This window comes from Micromys minutus (genome assembly GCF_963924665.1).
Source record: "Micromys minutus genome assembly, chromosome: 13".
NCBI classification, from domain to species: domain Eukaryota; kingdom Metazoa; phylum Chordata; class Mammalia; order Rodentia; family Muridae; genus Micromys; species Micromys minutus.
In genome coordinates, this window is record NC_137982.1 from 34,564,590 (window position 1) to 34,588,950 (window position 24,361).

A 24,361-nucleotide genomic window follows, 5' to 3' on the forward strand; every position below is an offset into this window, starting at 1 on the left:
CTAAAACCACCCTTCTAGGCCCCTATGCGAATAAGCTTGTAGCCATGACCAGAGAGGGCTGTGGTGGTAGAAAATGCCCCAGTTGATGACAAAGGACAAACTGGGACAGGTAAGGTCCTCTGTTCTCAGTCCAGTGCTGTTCCAGGTTCTAAGACTTAAGTTTTATATGATCTCTCAGGGTGAGGAGCAGGAACTGTGTCCATGTTCAGTGAGGAGATGCTGTTAGCAAAGCCTTTAGCAAAACTAACTCTGGGTTTACGTGGCTTACCAGAAAGGCAAACTTCTTTTATCAACATAAAATTCTCCCATAGAAAGAAGGTAACCAGGCAGTACTCATTCTAAAATGTATCCTTGGCTAAGTACCTAAGCAGGCAAGACCCTCCCTATGTGCTCAATGACCAACGCCCCCTACCTGGGGACATGCTTCCCATGTATGTTTATTCATCTAGATTCTGCCCTGTCAGAAAGAAATCCTAGGTGACAACAACTTTATGGTGTGGGGGTGAGATCCAGAGAGTGATGTCGTGCTTATAAATACATCATTTAGCATGAAATGAGCTGACTGGGAGAAGCTGGCTTTTCCGAGAGTGAACTCTATTTACTACATTATTCTGTGCTCTCATTAACATGTTTTTTTTTTTCTCTCTAAAAGCAAACAGTAAACATCCAAAACAGTGTGCACACTAGCAGTGTTCACTTCAGGCCAACTCCTAAAGAACTGCAGGCCATTAGACATGGTATATCCCTTAGACAGCTGCAGGGTCCCCGCTTCAGCAGACTCAGTGCCAGGTATTTCACGGGACACAATACGAATGCTAGCAGATTTCCTCCTCTTTCAAAATTCTCTTCGGTCTACTTAACTCAGTGTCTGCTGTGTGCTGGGTCCACAGGAACAGGCTGTGCAGCAGTCCACAGATCAGAGTTGTAGCCTACTCAGGGCTTGTGTGCTGTGTAGATGAGGATGTGCCACTCTTAGGAATGCCTGTTTACTCGTCAATAGGTCAGAAGACAGTGTACACATGTGTGCTTTAATAAAAACGCTCCATTCAAACAAATACAGATGCAGGGACAGCTGACATTCTTCCTTGAGACTACTCCATTGACTTGGGGGGGGGGGGAGGTAAGAAAGAGCCCGGGCTTAAAAAATGTCTTAATGCCTTGTTTACTACCAAAGCACCCACTTACCTTAGGAAAACCAAGTCACACACAGTTAGGCAATTTCCTGGTGTCCCTGGTAACAAAGGTTTTTTTTTTTTTTTTTTTTTTTAAGAATTTTTAAATTTACTGTAACTGTTGTCCTGACTGTGACTGTTAAATGAGTTTGGTTAAGTTTTTTTTTTTGGGGGGGGGGAGGTGGGACAAGATGTGGGCCAGGTTTTAGTATTTTGTTTATGTGTGTGCAAGCCTGTTACAGAATGGGCAGCTGTACTTCATCAGCCTCTCCGGTGCTGCCATACCAGACCACAGTGCGGGTCCTTTGCTTGCCTCTGGAAACCCAGAGTCAGGAGTTCCTGTGTGATGTCATCTTGTTCTATGGCACAGACCCTTCAGGCAGCCTCCTGTCTTTCTGTAAGGAGAACCTGAGGCACCAAGGCCTTGTCAGAAGCTCCAGAAATACTGAGCAATAGCTAAGATGGGCTGGATGAACATTGCAGAGTTAGTATGTAACAATCTTTAGTATGATCATTTTTCCAGAACAACAGTTCTTGATTTCATTTTTAATCATACGTAAGCCATGTGCTCAATGGATGCATGGGCCCATGGAGGGTAGAGATCAGAGGTGCTGGATCCCTAGGAGCTGGAGTTACAAGCAGTTATGAGTCAAGTCAACATGCATTCTGGGAACTTAGGTCCTACATAAGAGCTGTGAGTGTCTAAACTGCTGAGCCGTGTCTATAGCCCCTTGAATATTAAGTAATTCTTCACAGTGGTGTGGAAAAAGGGTAACTGCGGAGTTCTGATGAATGGTTTCGGTACGTGCTCTTCACATGTCTATGTGATCTAACATGGCTGATGGTTGGTATTTTCTTCCTCTATTATTCGCCACCGGGACTGTAGGCACATGCTTGCCCATAGCCTGCTTCTTATGTGGGTGCTAAGAACACAACCTCATGTCCTTAGGCTTCTAAGGCAAAAGGCTTATTGACAGAGCCATCAACCTAGCCCTTGATATATTGTTTTTTATGCATTTCACATTAGCAAAACACATAAATCTATAAATAACTACAGCGAACCAGCTGACCTTCCCAAGTAAGCAAGTACTCTCAGGCTGTGTTTACCTTGAATAAAGGTAAGCTCTGCTGTCTGGTGTGATTTCTCAGGTCCCAATCTCTCATCACCCAACCCAGGAAAGCTATTTTCTTATGCACTGGAACCAACAGGAACATGCATCTCCCAAATTCCAATGACTATAGTTACCTTGAATACTGCTAAGGGCCCCAGGCAGAACCCCAGATAGACACTGATCTCATACTTCCTGGCACCTCTTGAGAGCCATCTAAGGTAATGGGACTACTGGTTTTTCCAATGTCTCCACGGAGCTGGAGTAAGAAGCTCTTTACACATGCCTGCCTGTGATGTTGGCACTCCCTCCTAAGAGAACAGGAGTGGCTATACCCATAATGCCGAGCTGTAATCTCTATCATGTTTTATCAGCTTCCAAAGATCCTGCAGTGAAGGTCTGTGCTATTCATACGAAACAGCGCTCCTCAGCTCCTGCTATGAGCGATGTGGTGCAGACTGGGGTCTATGCAAGCCACCATGCTCACCTAACTACCTACCCTCGTGGGGTCAGCTCTGCCGTTCACAAGAGAGTGGCCATTTCTGCAGTGCATGCTAAAGGAGGTTTTCTTCATGCTTTGATGCTCAGATGTTGACAGCAGGAAGAGCTGGAGAGTCCACTCCTTTTAAATCCCCCACTTTCCCAGTTATCCCGTATTTGACTTTAGCCATTGGACTGCAGAATGTAAACTGCCCTTGGTGAGCCTTTTCACCGAGTCTGGAAACAGTATACCCAGCCACCATGGCCAGCTTTTCTGATAATGGCTACTTTAAAAAAATGCCCTAACACTGTGAGCTGACCCTAGTGGAGAGAGAAATGGAAATTCCCAGAATCCTTTTCTTTAATTTCTTTTGTTAAACCCAGACTTTATGAAGAAACACCCCCCCCAGAAAAATCTGGCCCCTAGTTTTTGAACAGACTATCAGAATTCTACCGTTCTGCCTTTCAGCAGCCATACATGCCTCCTGTGTGCTCTCGGAATTCAGAGAGCAGCTAACTTTACATGGCTGCTACCACCGAGACGCGGTGTAACCCGGTCATCATCTGTATTGAGAGGAAGTTACTAGGTCATCTCTACTCTGTTATGAGAACACAGCAGAGAACGGCACAGGTTCTAAAAATATTTGTCTTGACTTAAAAGGTGCAATCATGCTGTTCCTTGCGTGGAAGTTATCGGATATGCTGTTCAAGTGTTGCTGAACGTGGTGAGGTATGAGAAAACGACTTGAGCAGTTTATGATGTGGAAAACTGTGTAGACACGCTGCTGGAGCTTTGACAGATAACACGGAGAGAAGTCTGGTGCTCACAATTAGGTTTTTGTCAACTTGACAAGCTGGAGTCACTTAAGAGGGGATGTAATTGAGAAAACTCTTCCATCAGATTGGCCTGACGGGAAGCCAATGAGTATTTTCTTGATTGATGACTAGTGGGGGAGGGGCTAGCTCATGGAAGAGGAGAGAGAGATGGTGCCACCCCTAAGCCTGCTCTCATGGATGGTATAGGAAAGCAGGCTGAGCAAGCCATGGGAGCAAACCAGGTAAGCAGCACCCCTCTGTGACCTCTGCTGTAGTTCCTGCCTCGACTTCCCTCAGTGATACAATATGGCCAGAGAGCTGTAAGAGGAAATCAAGCCTGTATTCTCCGAGCTGCTTTTGGTCATGATGTCACATCACAATAACCCTAACCAGAACATGTGGAGAGAAATCCAGACAAAAGGAGAATCATTTTCACAAAGAACTTCTTTACCATGCTGCTGAAGACAACATACTACACATCTGTGTTGCAGACACGTGACATGCACATGCTCAAAACAGAATCCAAAATTGTTGATTGTATGTCTAGCCTCTATGTGCTTACAGTTCCAAGACATAAGATGAACACAGGAAAAAAAAATGCTTCATATGCAAAAGCAGAACTCCTGTGTAGGCTTCCCCTCCCCCTGTTTTTTTCTAGAAGGACCTGTGAAGTTCAGAACAATTTCAAGACCTTAGCCACACTGGCTTGTGAGATGACACAATATGGAAGAAGTCACAAACCCACTGCAAGCTATTCACACATGTGATGGACACTCTTGGCATTCCTTATGAATGTGGGGCCACACAAAAAGTGTTATAGCTAGCTAGCCGTGTGTACATAAAGTGTTTTTAATGACCAGTGTTAATTAATATGACTTCCTATTAAGCAGAAAAGAACGTAATTATTACAAGTTAAAAATATACCTCAGCTATGAATTCCCAGGCTATGCCCCTAAAACATTCATCCTGAGCATCCAGTAACGACTGACTGCCCATCACCCCACGCACTCTGCCTCCTGCTGCGTCCTGCTTCTAGCCAACTAAGGGGCACAGCTGTGGTATCCCTCTCTGGATGGTCTTCCCAGGGCTGCTGCGGTGGGATCTGATGGCTCCACCTGCATTTGTCTCTTATACAGTGTGAGGAAACATACTGGCTACTCACTCATGTTAGCCTCATTCCTATTGGGTTCTTGATCCTTAACTGGAATTCTTTCTCACCTCATTTCCCAACTCACCACGGGTTCTAGATCCCTAAGAGAGTGGAGTCCTGTAAGACAGGGAGCCGGAAGGAACCCCAGCCAGCAGAAATACTTTTCTGTGTCTGAATCTTTTCTCTAGGTCTGTGCAAATGCTCATTTTTACAATCTACGATGGTAAGTCTGTCCCCTTCTTCTACCCTTCATACTGCGGACCTTCCCTACTTTACCACAGCCCTATCTGTTTAGTGCCTATGCAGTGCTTTACCTGAAAATGGGTGATACAATGTTCTTCAGTGTAACCAACAGCACTACACTGGTGGTTGTACTGTACAGTGGTTTGGACACCAGGTCCAGGTCAGCCCTCTAAGGTTTGAAACGTACTAGCCGAGGCCTGCAAGCCATCTGAGGTCTCTGCTTTCACAATCTGTGGAATGGAGGTGGTAGCACCTTCTTTCAGGGGTGGTTCTAATTAACACAGTGCTTACAACAGTTTGGTGAGTTTTGGTGAGTGTCATCTACTGCTACTAGGACTGTGACAATGAGGGTTTCAGGCTTCCTAAGTTACTGCTTTTCTCACTTCTGAATAATTTCTCAGGAGACTGGTGGCTCAGAAGTCCAACTTCTGAGTGTGGACTGCCTGCTGTCACAGGGTTTGATAATGAGAGATTTAATGAGCTTTGAGAATAAAGAGCTGTTCAAGCTGGGGTCTGAGTAAATTTACTGGCAAATGTCTTTTAGAAGGCTGCTGTAATAACACCCATACATTCTACCTGAGATACTTGGGCTTTAACACAATTTCTCCATGTACTGTTCTTTAGAGGCAGAACCTGGTAAAGCTTTGATTTGCAGGGATAATGTGGACTGTGCTCAGCTTGGGACAGCATCCCTGCAATCTAGTTCATCCCAGGTACAGTTTGGCACTGAGCACATGTGAAAGAAAACACAGCTATGTGGGTAGTTGTAGCACTGATTTGTGTGTGCATGTGATATATGTGGAAGACAGTGGGCAGTGTGGAGTTAGTTCTCTCCTTCCACCATGTGGGTTCCTGGGATTAAACTCAGATCATTACCATTGGTGGCAGGTGCTTTACCTGCTAAGCCACCAGCACCTTTGCTACATTCAAACACTGACTTCCCCTTACTGTAGGGAGTAATTTTGCACTTCGGTATGGGGCAGCTGTGGAGTGTGTCTCACGCATGTCTCACTGATGCTCATGTGTCAAAGACTCAGTTCCCAGTGCAGCCATGTTCTCAGGAGGACTTTTAGGGAAATGACGGAATAATGAGGGTGCTGACTATCAGTAGATTGATCTGATGGTGTCATTGAGACTTGGTAAAGAGGTGGGATTAGCTGGAGAACAGACAATGGAAGTATGTCCTTCGAAGTTATTCCTTATCCCTAACCTATTCCTGCCTCTCCTCCCTGGTTTCTGGCCAGCACAGGTGAACAGCTTTCCTGCACCACATCTCAGCACCTTGATGAGTCTATCCTCTCACAGGTTAAACACAGTGGATGGAAACCACTCCAAGTGAGTCAAAATAAAACCTCCCTCCCTTTCCAGTATCCCCACGGGTATATGTCACATGGAATCGAGGTCTCAAAGAAAAGCCCTTGCTCTAGGGGCCACACACAATCATCCCAGCATGACAATAATGCCTCATAAGGGCAACTCCAAGGTTGAGTACCTGTGGCAGTGGGAGGGAGAGGAAACACCTCCTTAGGAACAGTCACAGCACTCTAACGCTACCAGAGCATGCCACACATTGTGATACCCACTGCAGCTGGTTCCAGGACACAAGGCACACCCCTCAAGTCCCTTATATGAAACTGGGTCTGCAGAGACCCTTTACATGCCCTCCTGCATACAGCTTTGGGTTAATTAACTCCTATGATGATACAAATGCTATATAAACAGTAACACTATATTGTTTAGGAACTAATGACGATGTTCAATACATGTAAAAAAATTCCTGAATGATGATGTTCAACACATGTAAAAAAAATTCCTGAATATTCTCCATCTGTGTTTGGTTAAATTGACGTATGTAGAATCTGTAGATATGAAGGATATAGCATATTTTGTCCCCGGGTGTCAAAATGTTGTTTACATAAGGTACAGCTAAGAAAAAAATACATGTTTAAATAGGCAATAAAATTCTCGGAAAAGTTCCCTTATATTTACCCCTCTGTCTCCCAGTATTGACAATGTCCTATGTCACTATCTGCAGAGCTATGAAGTGCAGGTAAAGATGGTGGATGCAGATCCAAGCTGATGAGTCAGAGGACATAGGAGCAGGTGGAGAGCAGGCTGGCCACTGGCTGCACACGGTGCAGCCAACCCACAGTTCACTCTAACTTGACATGAACCTGCTGTGAGAGACATGACCAGGTGATGGCAGCCAACATAGACAATGGTGGGTGTACATGCATGTACAACCCCCGCCCCAGAGAAAATGCACCGTCAGCAAAGACACTCTTCCTTTATACACATAGACTTATTCAATGTACTGCAGAGCTCGGGAGTGATGGGTGGACATGTTGTGTCTTGCTGTACCAGACACATTCCTTGGGTAGGAGTGTAAGGTGGCAGCCAGATGGCAGGGGTATTCAGAGCTCCAAGAGTTTTCCAGCAAATGCCAATAAGAACTGCCAAAAGAAATGCCAATTCTTTTCTGACAACATGCCTGCTCTTAGGAAGTTAGTGCAAGAACATTTTGAGATAATTTTCCAAACTCTGATTACACAGTGCTTGTGTCTAGAGCATAGTTCTTACTTTGGTCACCAGCTCTACACAAGTGAGATTTCCCAGCCTGTTTCCAACACTCCTTTAGGTAGAAGCCATGACCACAGTCTTTCTCCATGATAGGATTTTTATCAGTCAGTATCAAACAATGAGAAAACCTCTATGGAGTTCACCAATGTTCTTTTACCCCCGGGACTACTCAGGCAAATCTGACCTAGTTTAAGCGCTCAAAACCAAGGAAAATCCAAAGGATAATACCACAGCATTTTCAAGGGAAAATGGGTGGGGAAGGATGGAAGAAAAGGATTTATAAGCAATTTGAAGACACTGTAAGGAAAAAAACACAATGCCTCCTTAAAATATGGTAACAGTAGACAAAAAACTGTGTGTGGAAAAGGCATTTAGAAAACAGAAGATGGTATTTATGCTCCTGCATCTAAGTTATAAGGTGATGCCTCAGGTTTTTTGCAGAGCTATGAACATGTTCTGTTCTAGGTCACAGCCTCAGCACGGCTGGCATGGGGAATCCCAATGTCACTTTATTATAAAAACACAGGGTGGCTGGATGATGGCTCACGGACAACTCTATGTTCAAACGTGACTTCTTGTTTTTGTAGAAACAAGGCCCAAAACTTACTGCGTAGGCTTGAATGGTCTCGAACTCACAGAGATCCACCTGCCTCTGCCTCACACGCCTGCACCACCGTGCCCATTTGGACCTCCTCCATTTAGCCTTCTAGAAGCTAGTGTGCACATATTCCAGGCTAAGATGACTACACTGTTCCTTTTATTTCTAAAACGTATCTTTGGTGGCTTTACTACGTTTCTTTTAGTTTTCCTTTTTACTGTAGACTTGTATACTAAGTGGTTCTGTCAATGACTCAGGGCCAGTAGACCCTTTAGGAACTCTAGGACACCAGGACAAAAGCCGTATCAGGATGTGATTCTAGCTAAAGTGCCTTTCTTTTCTGAACTTGGCTCCAGTGTCACAGGCAAACTGCCAACTATGCAAGAATCCAAGTACTCTGACAGGAACCATACTGGGTAATTCTGCTTATGCTAGCTAAACAATGTATCATCAAATAAGCCATCCTCTGGCTGTGCTTATGAGATGTTATGTCTAGCTAGCAAGGAGCCTGCAGTATTCAACCATTCAGGAAGGTACACTCAATATATCCTGCTCACCTACAAAATTATATTTTCTACCCAATCTGATCAATAATCCCAAGCCCTCTCCAGACGAAGAGAGAGCTGTCCCTGAGACTCTGGCTAGCACTCAAAGCGTGTATGAAAGTACCAAGTCCAGAGAAGCGGAAAACTATTAGGATTCCTCATGGGTTCCAACGTGTGCTGGGGACTTGTTTTGGCGAAAGACTGAGTTTACTGCAGGAGTATGCCTCCAAATCTCACACGAAGCCTGGAGGCAGTTCAACCTCATGCGTATGTCAGAGGCCTCCAAGCAGCTCTGAGCACTGGGATGAGCACTACACGACCAATGCTGAGAGAAAGCACCCAGTGAGCCCTGCGGGAACATGGTGGTGTACAAAAGTATAGAAACAAATGCTCCTGCCGCAAACAACTTGCAACCTAGTCCCAAACCCATTAGTACTCGGGGTTTGGAAATGAAGTAGCATTAGGCGCTGGATGGGAACACAGCCTCAGCTGCAAAGCCAGGGCTCTGCAGCCAGACCTGCAATGTAAACGGGACTCATGTCTCTTGTGCTCATGTGTTCCTCGGTACAGCTTGGAAGAAACTATTCTCTGCAGTGTTGCCCAGGCTGCTACGTGTGGTTTGGAAACCAGGGGGTTTTCCTTGAGTGACTATGACAAACAGGCTGTAAACTCACTTCAAAGGAAACAGTTTAAGGACACAACCACAAAGTCCTTTAAAGAACAAAAGAAACTGTTCACCCAGTCTGTAATAAGTCTGAGGTCTCTTTCACAGAGGAGCTGGAAGATTTTATCTCTGGCTGATACGATGGCCCTGGATCCCTTTCCTTTTCAACCATTCTTGCTGCTGCATGAAGAATGAACAGAAAGAGGTCACAAGTTGGTGGAGACCAGTTCTTTGAAGGAATGAAAGCTGTGTGTGTGGCTGGTGTCCTGAGTATGAAAAGGGCACTCAAACTGGCACTGTGCTAATCTCATAGGGCAGGCTTCTACCAGTGAGATTAAAACATTCTTTCCTTTTATCCAAGCATTGCTAATGGAAAATCCAACCAACCAACCAACAATCCACCCATCTATCAACTATCCATCCATCCATCCATCCATCCATCCATCCATCCATCCATCCAACCAACCAACCAACCAACCAACCAACCAACCAACCAACCAACCAACTAACCAACCAACCAACCAACCAACCAACCAACCAAGTAAGTCAGGGAGTTAAAGGAAGCTCTTCCAATTAGGCCGAGTTTCTCCGAAGGCATTGTCCTTATAGGACTTAGATTTTAAGTCCCAAATGTGTGCCTATGTGCAGTTCACCTTTAGTAACAGCTTTAAAAGGGATATGCTGTCAGGATTTAATGTTACAAGACCAAGTGTGGCCAGTAGTTCTATACAGACATACAAATTAGTTATTTTATGAAACAACATGGAACTGGGTACAGAAAATTAAAATGATTTTCTAATCATCTTCATCAGTCATCCAGTTACAGATGGAACCTGGCAGATCTGGGAGAATAAATACCGAACACTATTATTACCTATGAATTGCCTAAGAGCAGCTGACCAGTCCAGAGACTTCAGGATGGAATGAATCTAACTTCAACACACCCAGTGCTTTCTGGCTGTGTTTTATGCAACAAACTAGGGTATGTGTATGCTCTTGCCATTTAGAGATGGGTCCTGACCAATCTTTTACATTACTCCAGTTAAATCCACAGGATCTATTTATTACTGTAATAGCTTTTTTGAGGGGAAGGGGCATATGAAATGTATTGGACAGACTGTAGGGGGAAAGATCTGTAATACCTACTTTTTTTTTTGCATATGAAATGTGTTTGACAGACTGTAGGGGGAAAGATGCATTTGGCCATACTCTCTTCTTCTGGATTCCTGTATGTTTGTTTACTACAGAGGCCACCATGGTTCAGGGTGAGCTCAAGGACTTGACTATTCCCCACAAGAGCATCTGGGTTAATTCTTGCTGGTGCAGTTGATCTACCAAAGATACTAGTGAGCAGGGGGCTGGAGGGACCCTGTGAAAGGACCCCTCTCCAGACTTCTACACAATCAAGAGTAGATCTACAGAGCACGGGTATGCAGTCAACGATGCTGTAAGGAGACAGACTTAGTGACTGGCTCAGACTTGCAACTCCAGACTGAGGAGCAGAAAGTAGATGTCTTATGCCTGCCGAGCAGTAAGTCCGAGAGTACATTGCAGGAAGGATGTAACAAAGCAGCAGGAACCTTTCTTCTCCTACTCTAACAGCATCAGTGACTCTCTTTCAAGCAAGGTGAGGTGGTTTCTTAATTCTGAGACACTGCCTGCTGGCATGGAGCATGCTGGGAACTAACCTCAAACTCGAAGGCACATCCGTCTTTCCCACATTCTACCCCGTAAGGTGTCAGTATTGCCTTGGTGCTATGACGAAGTGGAATTTATTCAGAGCTAATGAACACTGGTTGTTACTAAGTATAGCTCACTGCAAGGCATGAACATAAAGAGATGAGAAAAGCGTTTCTAGGAGCTTCTTGTACAGTGGGACTGACACGTATAAACATAAGCAGTGTTATTATGGTGCTGTGACCCCTTTGGGAGTTCCCCAGGCAAAATGTAACACACCTGAGTCAGAGTAAGTCCCACAGGGAGAAGACAGACTCTTGAGAGTCTAGGAAGGTAAGGAGAACATTTCTATTTTAAAGGGAAGCAACAAGATCAAGGTATAGAAGCCATGAGAGAGAGAGAGAGAGAGAACACAGGTAGAAGTGACACATAATTAGGAGTTCTGAGGACACAGGCCAAAAGGTAGAAATGGAGGGGCAGCATTGAGGGAAGCATCTGCTTACCATATTTAGGGAGGAAATTGAGGGAGGTTAGGCCAGATAGGACAAGCCAATGGCAGGCTGCTTTATGAGAGACAAGAAGAGGCACACCAGTGACAGCAGACATGAAGAGAAGAGGCAGAAATACTCAGGAAGAGAAATCAGGGATTTGAGTGATTATCTGAATGGGGGAGAGGAAGGACAGAGGTGGCCCAGGGAATCCAGTGCCAGGTTTCTGACTTGGGTGTCTGATTCTACTGAGGTAAAGAAAGCAAGAACATCAACAATGAGGGTAAGGAGTCTAGTTTTGGAAACAGTGGACCTGTGGAAACTGAGACTCAATAGAAAGCTAAGAAGAGATGAATGACTGAGACCAGAAACGCGGACTGGAAGCTCAAGATTGCATAAAATCTATCAGAAAGGTTAGTCAGAAATGGGATACAGAAATAGGAAACTCGTGTGGGCAGAGGGAGTGGCTGAGCCAATGATGATAGGGAACCGAAGATGTCAGTCATGAGCAAGTGAACGGTTTCCCTCCTTCTCTTCCCTCTCCCTCCTCTCCAGAAAGAAATATTAAACCCCAACTCCCAGTACCACATAATGTGACGCATTAGAGACAGGAACTCAAGGTCACTAGGGTGGGCCATTAACCATCACAGTTGGCATTCTCATAAATCAAAGGACACAGAGGGAAGGTGAAGTGAAGAGACAATGGAAGCCAACTGTAAGCCTAGCGCTGCCTAGAACAGACCCTCCCCTCCCTGAGCTCTGAAGGAATCAACCTTGTATTCCTCCAGCTTGGCTATCTGGACCCCAGGATTTTGAGTCATTAGTCTACTGTTTGTGCTATTTTGTTAAAGGTGCCCTAGCAAACAGGATGCTTGGTCAAATTTAAGCTACCGGGTAGAAGATACCACACTGGAGAGAACTGGGGATTGACGGAGAGACCGTCATACTTCACTTTGAGATCACAGAAGACCAAGATGATTTCAAACGCAAATGGATTTCATCTGGAAACTATCTTGGCATGAAGTAGTTTGTACTCCTACTCACTAAATTCTCTGATTAAAAAAACCTTCTATTATAGCAATAGTTACAACTTTTTGTTTTTAATTGGGTAAGTTTTGTTAGCTTGACACAACCTACAATCTCCTGGGACAAAGTTCCAATGACTATGGGCATGTCTTTGGGACTCTGTCTTAAGTTAACTGATGTGGGAGAGCCACATCCACTGTGGGTGGCGCCATTCACTAGATAAGGGTTTCAAAACTATAGAAGAGGGAAACGAAGCCAAGCACAAACAAGAGGGCATGAGTCCATCCATCCTCTCCCTACTCTTGACTATGAATGTGATATAATTTCTTGCCACCTCCACTTTCCCATAGTGACAGAACATAACCTGGAATAGTGAGCTAAAATAAACCCATTTCTGGTTGCTCTCTATAAGGGTATTTTTGTCACAGCAATACAAGAGAAACCAGAAGATTATTTGTAGATTTTCTTCCATTTGCTCGATAACTAGTCTTGTCAGAAACATGTTATTTTATAAATCCAAAATAAGTTTTTTTTTTTTGGTTGGAAAAATGGAATATAAGCAAAAAACAGGATTATAGAAGAGGAAGGCATCAAGGCCCCAGTGGGACAAGGTTGCAAGCTGCTCTAAAATCCTTATGAATGAGCAAGCCAGGGGAAGCAAGCCAGTAAAAAGCAACCCTCCCTGGCTTCTGCATTAGCTCCTTCCTCTAGGTTCCAGTGAGTTCCATTCCTGACTTCCTTTGATGATGAACAGCAATGTGGAAGTGTAAGCCGAATAAACCCTTTCCTCCCCAACCTGCTTCCTGGTTGTGTTTTGTGCAGGAGTACAAACCCTGACTAAGACAGAAGTCAATTCTCAGCAAAAACAGGAGTCCCCTCTATTTCAGACCAGAAGTTTGGTTGTTATCTTGGCATAAAATGCTCTTGAGTTGCGGTGGTTCTGATTAATGACAACAAAGGCAGATGATGCAGGGAAGTGACTGAAGTAGAGTGTACGCAACAGGAGCTGAGGTCCAGCCACTCTGAATACAGAGATGCTGGCTCTCACTGGTGTTCCCAGCCATGGAAAGGCCACAGAAGATGGTGGTGGGGTGGGATAAGAGATGGCTGCAGTCAATAGAGTTGATTCTATAATGCTTTTCAAGTTAGGTCTTTCGTACTCCAGGTAACACTCTGCCTCTTCCTGGTCAGGAAATGTGAAAATCTTATTTGCCAATATAAACAAGGACATTTTTCAAGAGTAAAGTGAGAGGATTTTGGTCTTAGGAGCCATTATGTGCTAAAGTTACATACAGATTATATAGAAGGAGGATTGATAAAACTTCCGGGGAAACAACATACCAGAAACTCCTGGTGGGGTCTTGATGAATTTTCCATTAAAATGACCAATTACGGCTTCGCATTTTTCCGTAGATTCCATCCTAGTCATATAAAAAGAAGACATTCACTGATTGTACATGCGCAGCACAAAGAGACCTTTATAACTATGGCTTTATGTTTAGGGTGTAAATGAAACCACGGAAGAGATAAAAAAGAGGAAAGATTATTCTTTCTCTAGCTGCTGCTTTGGCATTTCCATAGTAAAATAAATGACTCCAGAGTACACCCTGAATTATAAAAGACAGAATAAATTCTCCGCAGAGTGCTCCATTGTAGTTGCATCCGATTATGATTTTCTAATTGTTAGAAATTTAAAAATCAGTTCATAATACTTAGTCACAATTTGCATTAAAAATGACAGTTTAGAAATTTTGTTTTAAAGGTGGTCTCTTCCTTATGAACTCACAAAATGACAAGGTTAGAGAGTCATGGTAGCTAACGGCTGGGATCAGCCAGGGGATGGGCCCTGTATGCTTTTAACTTTCACTCCAGGTTTAAAATTAAATTAGTGAAATTATTTTGTCATCTTGACTTTGCAGAAGGACTTAAGGACTGAAGCCTCACTTTACACTTGATTTCACATCTACAGGTAACTAAAAACATTTGAGAAGTGCTTCTGGGCACTTTATTACTTTGACTTGCTTTTCTTCAATGGAAGCATCCAACCACCTACTGAAAATGCACCATACTCTGGCCACTCAGCCACATCCTTCTTTTAACTGGCAGCTATAGGGGTAAACAAACAAACAAACAAAAAACCAAAAAAGCAGTTCCGCTGGATTCTGTAGTGGTGTTATAACACTTATCTGTGTTCAGAAGAGCACCTCAGAAGGATGGTGAGGCTGGACCTCTATCTCTACTGGTGCCCTTCGCCAATGAAGTAGTGAGTGTGTGCTACTAATATTGCTGGAAAGGAATTTGGGTTTTCCTCCAGGCTGTCTGGCCCCACAGAACAAGTGACTAAAAGCCAACAGAACCATGTTACAGCCATTGCCTTTGTGACATAATGGTGAGGTGACAATAAGGTCCCTTAGTAATAAATATATTTGCTGAAATCACTATTTGTGCATTAAGATGTGACTGTAATCTGTAGAGTTAAGTAAATGTCAGCATTTTCCATCTAAAAATCATAATTTTCACTCTAAAAATAATAATTTAATGCTTGCTGATATTATCTGTCAGTAACCACTGCTAAAATCTTCTTAAATAATTGACTGTAAAATCAGCTTTTGTACAGGGCTTTAGGATTATAAATCTGCCAACAAATCAAAGTTCATTTGGTTTAATTTAATTCTCGAGAAATCAACTTGCCACTAAAGTATTCTTTCTAGGAAGATAAGGATTCCACAGGAGAGTGGGGGTATATACCTAGAACAGTCATTTAAAAAAATGAACCCGAAGAATTATAAACTGTTAACAACTGCTAATGATGAGGCAGTTAGGTAATATATCTCCTTTTCTTTCCTGCGTGTTAGAAATATTTATCTTAAAAGCCCAACTAAAGAGTTAAAATGAATCAAATCTCTGTCTGAGCAAAGGGCACTGATTTATCTACGATCCCTAGGAGACTTCATTTGTGAGAACTTATAAGCATCTTAAAGTAATGGCTCAAACTGTTCAGGGCCACTGTTCTTGTGATAGTTCCAGCAACAAGCCATCGGGTACTTAGTGATTTTGGTTTGGGGAGTCCAAAACATTCCAAGATTCGGAAAAGGCCTACATGTAAAGTCACATACAATTTAAGCCCACAGTACAATGGGCTCCTATGACTCTGCATCAAGCAGTCTCTTTCCAGGCTTTCTTCCCTTCCTCTTTCTAGAATGATGTAGCAGACCAATTACAGTTACTAAGGAGAGAGCAGCCCACTCACCTGGCAAAGCCAACACCACGGCTGGTACCACTGGAATCACGTAGGACCCTTGTGGAAATAACTTGTCCAAAGGGTTTGAGCATATTTTCGAGTTCTTGCTCATCCATGGACAGCGGCAGGTTAGAAATGTACAGGTTGGTAGGATCTTGTTCCTGTTGCTAAGGCAGAACAGAAAGTCACTGTCACTTTCCAACTCACAGCAGCACCTTTTCATTTGGGATTAGCAATGTCTACACCGCCATATTTGGCTTTTTTTTTTTTTTTTTTTTTTTTTGAGGTAGGGTTTTTCTCTGAAGCTCTGGCTGTCTTAGAATTCACTCTGTAAACCAAGCTGGCCTTGAATTCAGGGATCGACCTGCCTCTGCCTCCTGCGTGCTGGGATTAAAGGTGTGTGCAAACATGGCTTAGCTACTATTCTATTTTAAATAATGGTCACCAGCAAGGGGGAAAAAATGGTTTCTAACCTAAACTAGAAACTGTGAGTCTTAGCAAACAATACGGCATGGGCAAAGCAAATCTTAGGATAGAGAATAAATGGGGAGGGCAGGTTTGGTTAACCTTTATTGTACACATCAACTGTCATCCGCCCATAGGTCCGTGAACTCTAGCTGCTGAGTACTGGATTAGAGCGAGTACTCAGGTGAGTTCTCAGGCCCACACCACACCTGCATTTTCCAGGACGCTCAGTTGCTTAACAAGCCCATCAAGTCTGAGAAGTGACACTCTCACCAGATCATTTCCCACTCACCCTTCTTTGGTTAGAGTGGTATCAGTGGGCAAAGCCATGTGACTGAATTTCCAATGAGCATTGACTGGCGATGTGTGCCTATGAAGAGGACGGTGTTCAAGTCTAGAGGGAAAGCCTACCTGACAACAAGAATATTTCCCGGCCGAGTCACAATTCACCCATGCAACTGAGGTTGGTACAATCTTCACTTGAAACTTTCCTTCCATCTTATACTTCCCTCGCTTCTAGTTCTGAAGATGATTCCAGGGCTTTGCATTTTCTAGGCAAGTGTCACCTCCTGGGACTGTATCCCAGGCCTCCAGTTCTATCTTTACACATTAAAGCTTATGAACTGACTTCTCTTTAGTAAGTGTTATTGGTAAAGTCATTAATTGATTTCTTAGCCTTTGGCAACAGAATAGCATCCTCACTATGGCTTCCTCGATTTCCGAAGTACAGAAATCTAAAAATATATGTGAAGCATTATGCATGTTAGCACTGCGCAGTCTTTGTAATATATCTTAGCACTAATTAAACCTGGAACAAAGTTGTTCCTTTCGTATAATTTTCAAGTAACAACACTGACCTCTGTACTCTATTTGTCTAAGATTTAAGATAACCAGGAGCTGGGCTTCAGCTCGATATTAGAGCTCTTTCCTGGCATTATTCTGAGCTTGATCCCTGGCACTACATACATTAACAGGGACATGGATGGATAAACGAATGAAGAAACTTAGTTTCCCACAGAAGGACCTATGTTCCGGTATTCTCAAGAGCTGAAGTTTAGCGAGACAGACATACAGGCAACATATACTGAGTGCCCTTAGAACTTCCTGGCCCAGATCTGAAAGAAGGCAATGTACAATATACACAGACCAGAGGCAGAGAACACTGGCTCTGAGCCCAGAGGAACTTGAACACAGGTTCTTGGAGTACATTATGGGCAGGTACAATAAAGGAGTGAAAAATCTCAAGATGAGCAATAGCCACGCTCCCCGGCAGTAACCACTCACAGGCTAAGCAAAACAACACCTATCTTTGCTTTAGCAGCTTTGCTTTAGCTGAGGTTGAGGGATTAATGTGGTGCCACCAGTTAACTCAATGCTCAACAAGACATCATACCGTCAATTAGATGAAGCGGATCTTTAATATGGAAAACAAGCCAAGTTGTTTAACAGATGTGGGTAACAATGCAACAATGCAGTAATGCAATAATGCATGTAGTGCTTCAAAGTACAAGGATGACAAGGAGGCTGGTTTCAGGCGTTAGCTGAAGCTTTCACACTCCCCCCCCCCCCCCCCCCCGAGGTGGGTGAGAGGGAAGCCTTGCCCCTTCATTTCTACTGCACTCCTTCCCTCACCTCGAAATTCCTCTGAGCCTCTTCAGATCCAACCTCCCCGAAGCTTTGTTACTGTGGAAACCTACACAAGGTGGGTCATGGCTCCTTGAAAACAGCTTCATAGAAAAAAAAAGCTTAGAGACCCAGGTGCAAATGCAGCAGAGGATGGCATTCTCTGGCATCAATGGGAGGAGAGGCCTTTGGTCCAGTGAAGGCTCCTTTTCCCAGTGTTGGGGAATGCCAAGGTGCTAAGGTGGGAGAGAGTAGTTGGGAGAGGGAGCACCTTCACAGAAGCAAGGGGAGCTTGAGGGGGGATGGGAATGGGGAAAAGGGGATAACATTTCAAATGTAAATACAGAGAAGAACTAATAAAAATGGGGCGGGGAGAAAAAGGGCGTTTCCAAAGCATGCCATGTATCTCAGACTGTCACCCAAATCCCACCTTCTAACAGTTTACAGATCAACAGAGGCAAGAGAAAACATGCATGCAGAAGGTGTGATATGTACACATCATGGTGGGAAGATGGAGTGGGACTCTCTTAAAGATACAAGAGTAAGTTTGTTGTGAGCACAGGGCATTGAGAACAAGCTAAAGTCAGAACATGGAGCCAGCCTGCAAACGTTAAGGACTTTGGCTTTATTTTGTCAGTTACTGTGGTAGATTTTTTTTTCCACTCCAGGAGTGCTGCCATTGAAGAAAATCACTGTTATAACCTGAACTACTAACTTCCTTGACACCCTTGGCTTTATTAGAGTTTGTACCTATGAGCTAGACACAGGCTGAGACAGGAAAACTGCTTAAGGTAGAGGCATCTAGGGCTACAATGTGAGTTCTAGGCTAGCCTAGGCTATATAGTATGAGACAGCATCTCAACATCTATTCCCATCCAACTAGGGAGTTAAACCTTACTTTCTAGTCTATCATAATGTGAATTTTCAGAGAGACAAGCTTGATAATCTGACACCATTAAGTTAACTGATACTGCAGGAAGACAAAGAGCTGTCTCCTTTCCTACAGGTGGACTGGGTCAGAACAGAGGAGGGACTGTTACCAGACAGTCACACTATGCAGAAGAAGAAAGCTTTAGAGGCACCACAGTAGGAGAGGGATAGGATTGAGATTCCTAAACCATGTTTAGTTTCATTCTAAGGCAGGAACTGGCTACTTAAAGGTCATGAAAACAGCTTTTAGGTAAAGATAGACTGTAATGACCTAAATGTGTTATAGAAGACATGAACACTAAAATCCCTTATACTTTTGAATTATGTTATAGAGATTTCAATGGCTCATATTCAAGCATGCTCACAGAATTTGTTACACATTTGGGTCTTTTTAAAAGGGGGTTTGACAAGGTAGATAGGGAGTACTTTCTAATATGTATTTTAGTTGCTTCTGGGAAAAATGGGCAGCTATACATTTTGTAGAGTTTTAATTTAATTTGAAGGTTGACCAAGAGGGGGAAAAACACCCAAATATTAAAATTGTTAAAATCCTGAACTGAGAGGGTTCACTCACTCTGACAGAGCAACATACAATGGACTAAATACATGTAAATATTTTCTAGGACTTAAATATCTTGGGCATCTTTTGCATGTCTTGGGCATCTAGGCAGGCACTGTTCCAGTGATTCCTGTCCTGGGTCTGCTAAGATTGGTATTTGTTTCCCATAGCAACAACCTTGTCAGTTAATTTTCCTCATTTGGGATGACCATTACAGCTGGTGTGTTATATGTTCTTTCTGTTTATGTGTTTGAGCTGTCCTACAGACACTACCCACAATGTTGCAGTGATTTAAAACTTAAAACACAAAAGATTGGGATGAAACCCCAAGCTGGTTAGATTAGTCAGGCTCCCCCAACCCCATCAAATCCTCTAAACATCCATGAAGTCTCATTACTGTATATATTCATAGGAAATGGGACAGAAAGTATTTATAGTAATTGGTGGTGTTTTGAATGAGGATTAATTTAGTCTCTTTAAAATCAGTCACAACCCTAACTGTTTCATTATGTCTAAGTAATAAATTACTATGCCTGAAAAAGTTACTCTGTCAGTTACAGGTAGCCAAGAACAGTAGGTGCAAAGGGCCTCTTATGTCCCCAGGCACAGAGGAGGTTTAGGAGCTTTTCTAACACATGGAAAAAGAGGTCCCATACTGGCATAAAGGGACTAAATGGCAGTAATGCTCACTTGAGTAGAAAAGCCAGGCTTGGAGGTCCCACACGGTGTAAAGCACTCAGTCACCATCTGAAAGAAATTAACAAAGCCTCCCCGTGCGTGTGGAATGGTTCCTGAAATGCAAGAAAGGGACTTGGCAGAAAGAGCAGACATCTGTTTTCTCTCGTACTGAATACGTTCACCCACCAGCAGATCGCCGCTGACGGGTGGGTGACTGCCGACTGCTCAGAGCATGGTGGGCCTCTCAAAGGGAGACTGATTTCCTGCTCATTTGCCTGCTTATTTGAGAAAGTGTGCAAGCCTGCCACCCCTCATGTTCTGCTGACCCCAGCCAGCCTGTGGAGGAGACATAGAAAGGCCAGTAGAAGCCACTCTATTACAGGCACTGTCCTCAAAGCTGTGTCTTACATCTGGGTGTCGTTTAATAGAAGCTGGTTTCTCTTTTTCTTTCGGAGGCAGGGTCTCATGTCTGTGTAGGCCAGGCTAGACCGGACCTGAGTATGCAGCACAGGCTGACCTCTAACTATAGCAATTCTCCTGCCTCAACTTCCCACACACTGGAACTTCAGTCGTGAGCTATCATCACCGCTGGCTTAGAATCTGAAATCTTTTGAGAAGACAACACACATTTACAACATCTGCTATGTTTTACATATAGAGGCTTTCCAGAAGGCCTGAGGTCATTTCTGTTTGTTAAGTTCATCCATGGACATAATTTCCAAGCATCTCTTTCTGAGTTCCCAGGCTCTGTCTAACCATGGAAAAACACTATTCTCTTCATTAGTTGATATTTTTAAGTCAATAAAGCAGGACCTTCGTGCCCACCACATGGCAGTTACTGAGCAAGGATGTGGAATTAAGAGCACAGGCGAGAAACAGCTAGTGTTCTCAGTTTACAGATTTTATTATGTGGGCTTTGAATACACTGCAGCATCCCAATCCATTCACAAGAAGAGTATGGACCACGACTGGTTCCTGACAACATAATCACACCAGACTTAAGCTTCCTTTATAAAAACCCTCTCCCCAAAAGATGTCCTCAAGGTCATCCTTGACTTAAGTCCAGATACTCAAACCCACTATCCTATGGCAGAGAACAAGAGAGCTGCTGGCATTTAAAACGTTAATTGGTAACTTTAAAAATAAAAGGAAAGAAGAGGAAACTAGGCCCTAAAATATATATCCTGCAGAATGATGGTACCCAGCCAGCATCCCTGAACCTGTGCACTCATCCTCCCCACAGAGGATGGAGAATCACATTCTCCAGCCCACCTGCAGAATAAAGCTGTGAAGTCCTTGAATGGGGCTGGCATTCAGAGTGTATCACTGATATGATCTAGGTAGTTAGCCCACACTCAATCCTTTTCTGAATAAAGGAAGGATAAAGATTTCTTCCAAACATAGTTTATTTGAAATATGCTCCTTAGTATTACAGGTGCTAGAATGTATGCAGTAGACCACCCTATAAAGGCCTTTGCACTTTTCCATAGGTTGATAAAACAGGCTTCTTTCTAACTCAGTTTCAACAATGCCTGTTGGTGTACCCAGGATCCACAGCAAGAAACCAGATAACCTAGAGAAAGCCTGCAAGAATCTGGCAGCGAATTGGATTAGGATGTGCGAGTCTAGCTCTTATCTGTCTAAAAGAGACATGGAGGCTGAGAATTTTCTCGACATTCTGTGGAGAGAAATGCAGTCATGTTCTGAGCCTCCACATGTGGTCTGCTACCCTCCTGTTACCAGCAGAGCAACAGGGCTGTTGCGGATCTGACACAAAGCTTGATCTGTATCCCGCCAGCTTGCTGCATACAATGGGTCTATGTGTGACTCAAAAGCCGAACAATGAGAAAGGAGAAGGCTGATTGAAAGGGCCTACCAGAATGGCTGGGAAGTAATTAATTACCCTCTTCCTGATGGCTGGCAGAGGTTGATAGAAGTTAGGGCTCACTGGAAGCTGGCTTGGCTGAATGATCCTAGCACTTGGGAGCCAGAAGTGGAAGAATCCTGGATTAAAAGCCACCCTGGGCTATGTGGTAAGACCTCTCAAATATCCACAAGAAGCGACCACACAGAGTGTCCTAGTGTGAATTAGATTCCCCTCCGAGGGCTGCCTAGGTGGTGGGGAGTGGCCGTTCATCAGAGCAAGGCTGATGGTTAGCTTAGGGGATGGGTGGTTAAGTTGTGTAGGGAGCTCAGAAAATCTCCCAAGAGTAGTTTATGAGAAAGAGCATCAGGGTGTTGCCCAGAGAAGTCAACAGCAGATTAGATAACCAATAAACCTTCCCATCCTTCGCCCCAACTCTGAAGGGGTTAAAGAATGCAGCCAAGGAGCTGAGAGAGACTGGGTAAAGACAAATGCCAGCATGCCTGACTCAGGGGAAGGGAAATGTCACCACTGTGGCTTGGTACTTATTTCTGTGAAATAAGAGTATATAGTTAAAATGTAAGCACTACACCTCATACATTAATAATCTTTTTGAAAAATCAGGTATTTAGCTTCAAAATGTTAATCAAATGCTAAAATATTTTACATCATTTTAGTAAGAAAAATTATAATCCATTTTAAACTAATGACAACCCCCTCCCCAGCCAATCTTCTAAAATGTAATTAGACTGAGCTACAATGTAACTAAGCCCATCCATCACGTGCCTGTCTACATATGCACATAATTAATGATTGGGATGGAAACCTTCAGAATGCTGCTTCTAGATCACCAAACAGTCAATACAGTTGCCAGCAACTAACTGCAAGGTCGGCTGTGATGCCCGCTGCCTCAGAGCCAGCAGCAGCCAACAGTATTTTAGGGCAGTGTGTGAAACCAGTATGTATGCCCCCATATTACAGTGCACACAGTGAGGCTTCCCCCCAACAGACCCTTATTTAAATATCACACCGAATGAGGTTGGACAACAGGAATAGAGAGGAAGGGCTGTAAATGAAAGAGATGTTATATTCTATGGTATGAAAGATGAAGAGACAAGACTTCCTGAAATGGAGAAACTGGGGAAGCCCCCGGAATTCTTCTGGACATTATCTAAAGAGACACAGGGAGATCTGCAGAGTGAGTTAGGATGGAGAGTCAAGGACAGCATTGTGGTTTCCTGGGCAAGGCCTACTTGTCCATGTCTTAGTCATACACTGACTGCAGGGCCAGAGTAAATGTGCTACAAATCAGAAAGCAACGCAGGCCCCCTGTGGTCGAACTTGCTTACTCTTTCAAAATCAAACTGGAGACATTGCTCATAGCATGGGGCAATCACCTGAAAATCAGGACGCTTTCATTTTTGGTTCCTGTTTTTCTTAATTTCTACTCTGGAGGTGGAGAATACCCACAGGCTATCTTAGTGCCATGCCATAGGATTATATAGAAAAGATTACCTTAGAAAAGGAATTCTTATTATGAATTCCTAAAACTTTATCCATGTTGATGCTTGCATTCTAAGTACCTCTATGCTGACAGCTGTAGACTAAGCGGCTCCGTCATCTCTCAGATCCTTGCAGGTGATATCTGTCTTCCTTACAGTCCTTGGACTTCCATAAGCCTTCTTTCCTGCACTTGTGATGGTCCTCAGGAAATGAGTGTGTGCTACTTACTCAGAAGTAGCCAATGGCAGTACTAAATTATTTTCCTCTGCACTTCATAAAGCCCTATAATGAAAACTACTGCTTGTTTAAAAAGACTTGAAATAACACACTGCCAAATTTTAGGCTTGAAGATAACTAAGGCAGGGTGAGGAAAACAGAAACCCTCAATTATCTTCATTAATGCAGTATAGGTACTAGGTCTAAGGATATCATCCATGCTTACATTTGGTCCATGAAGACCAGGGTGTTAGCTAAGTATTGGTTTAGTTAATAGGACTCTGACCGTTTAGTGCAAAATGAAATTCCTGTGACTGAACACATCATGTAAGAGATGCATAAGAGATGATGTAAAAACATCAAGGGTTGCCTCTTCTGATTCTTCTCTTTAATAAAAATATGCTTATTGGAAAGCTCCATATGGTGGTTTATGTCTTTAATCCAAGTACTCAGGAGGTGGAGGTAAAGATTCTGAAGTTCATGGCCATCCTCAGCTACATAGGGAGTACAAGAGCAGCCTGGTTATGTGAGACCCTGCCTCATAGAGAAAGAAAAGGCTCACAGAATGCAGGTTGGAGTGAACATGTTGGAGCTATACCTACACTGGATCAGTGATTCTGATCATGCCAAATGAACCCTTCCAAGCCCATCAGGTCATCTACGGCTCTAAGCATTTTATACTTGTACATGCATTTGCACACACATGCTACAGTGGGCTTACTGATACCAGAAGG

General features: G+C 43.6%; 1 protein-coding gene across 5 annotated transcripts in view; it reads right to left on the reverse strand.

Annotated features, from left to right (window-relative positions):
• The window catches only part of RBMS1 (RNA binding motif single stranded interacting protein 1), a 207,644-nt gene that overhangs the window by 15,248 nt on the left and 168,035 nt on the right, over positions 1 to 24,361 (reverse strand). For all 5 annotated transcript variants that reach the window (XM_080927910.1, XM_080927909.1, XM_080927907.1 and 2 more), the window contains exons 5-6: positions 15,799 to 15,956; positions 13,890 to 13,969 (exon numbers count right to left, since the gene is read on the reverse strand). In XM_080927910.1, coding sequence (XP_080784036.1) covers positions 13,890 to 13,969; positions 15,799 to 15,956 — 238 coding nt within the window. The remainder of the gene's footprint in view (positions 1 to 13,889; positions 13,970 to 15,798; positions 15,957 to 24,361) is intronic.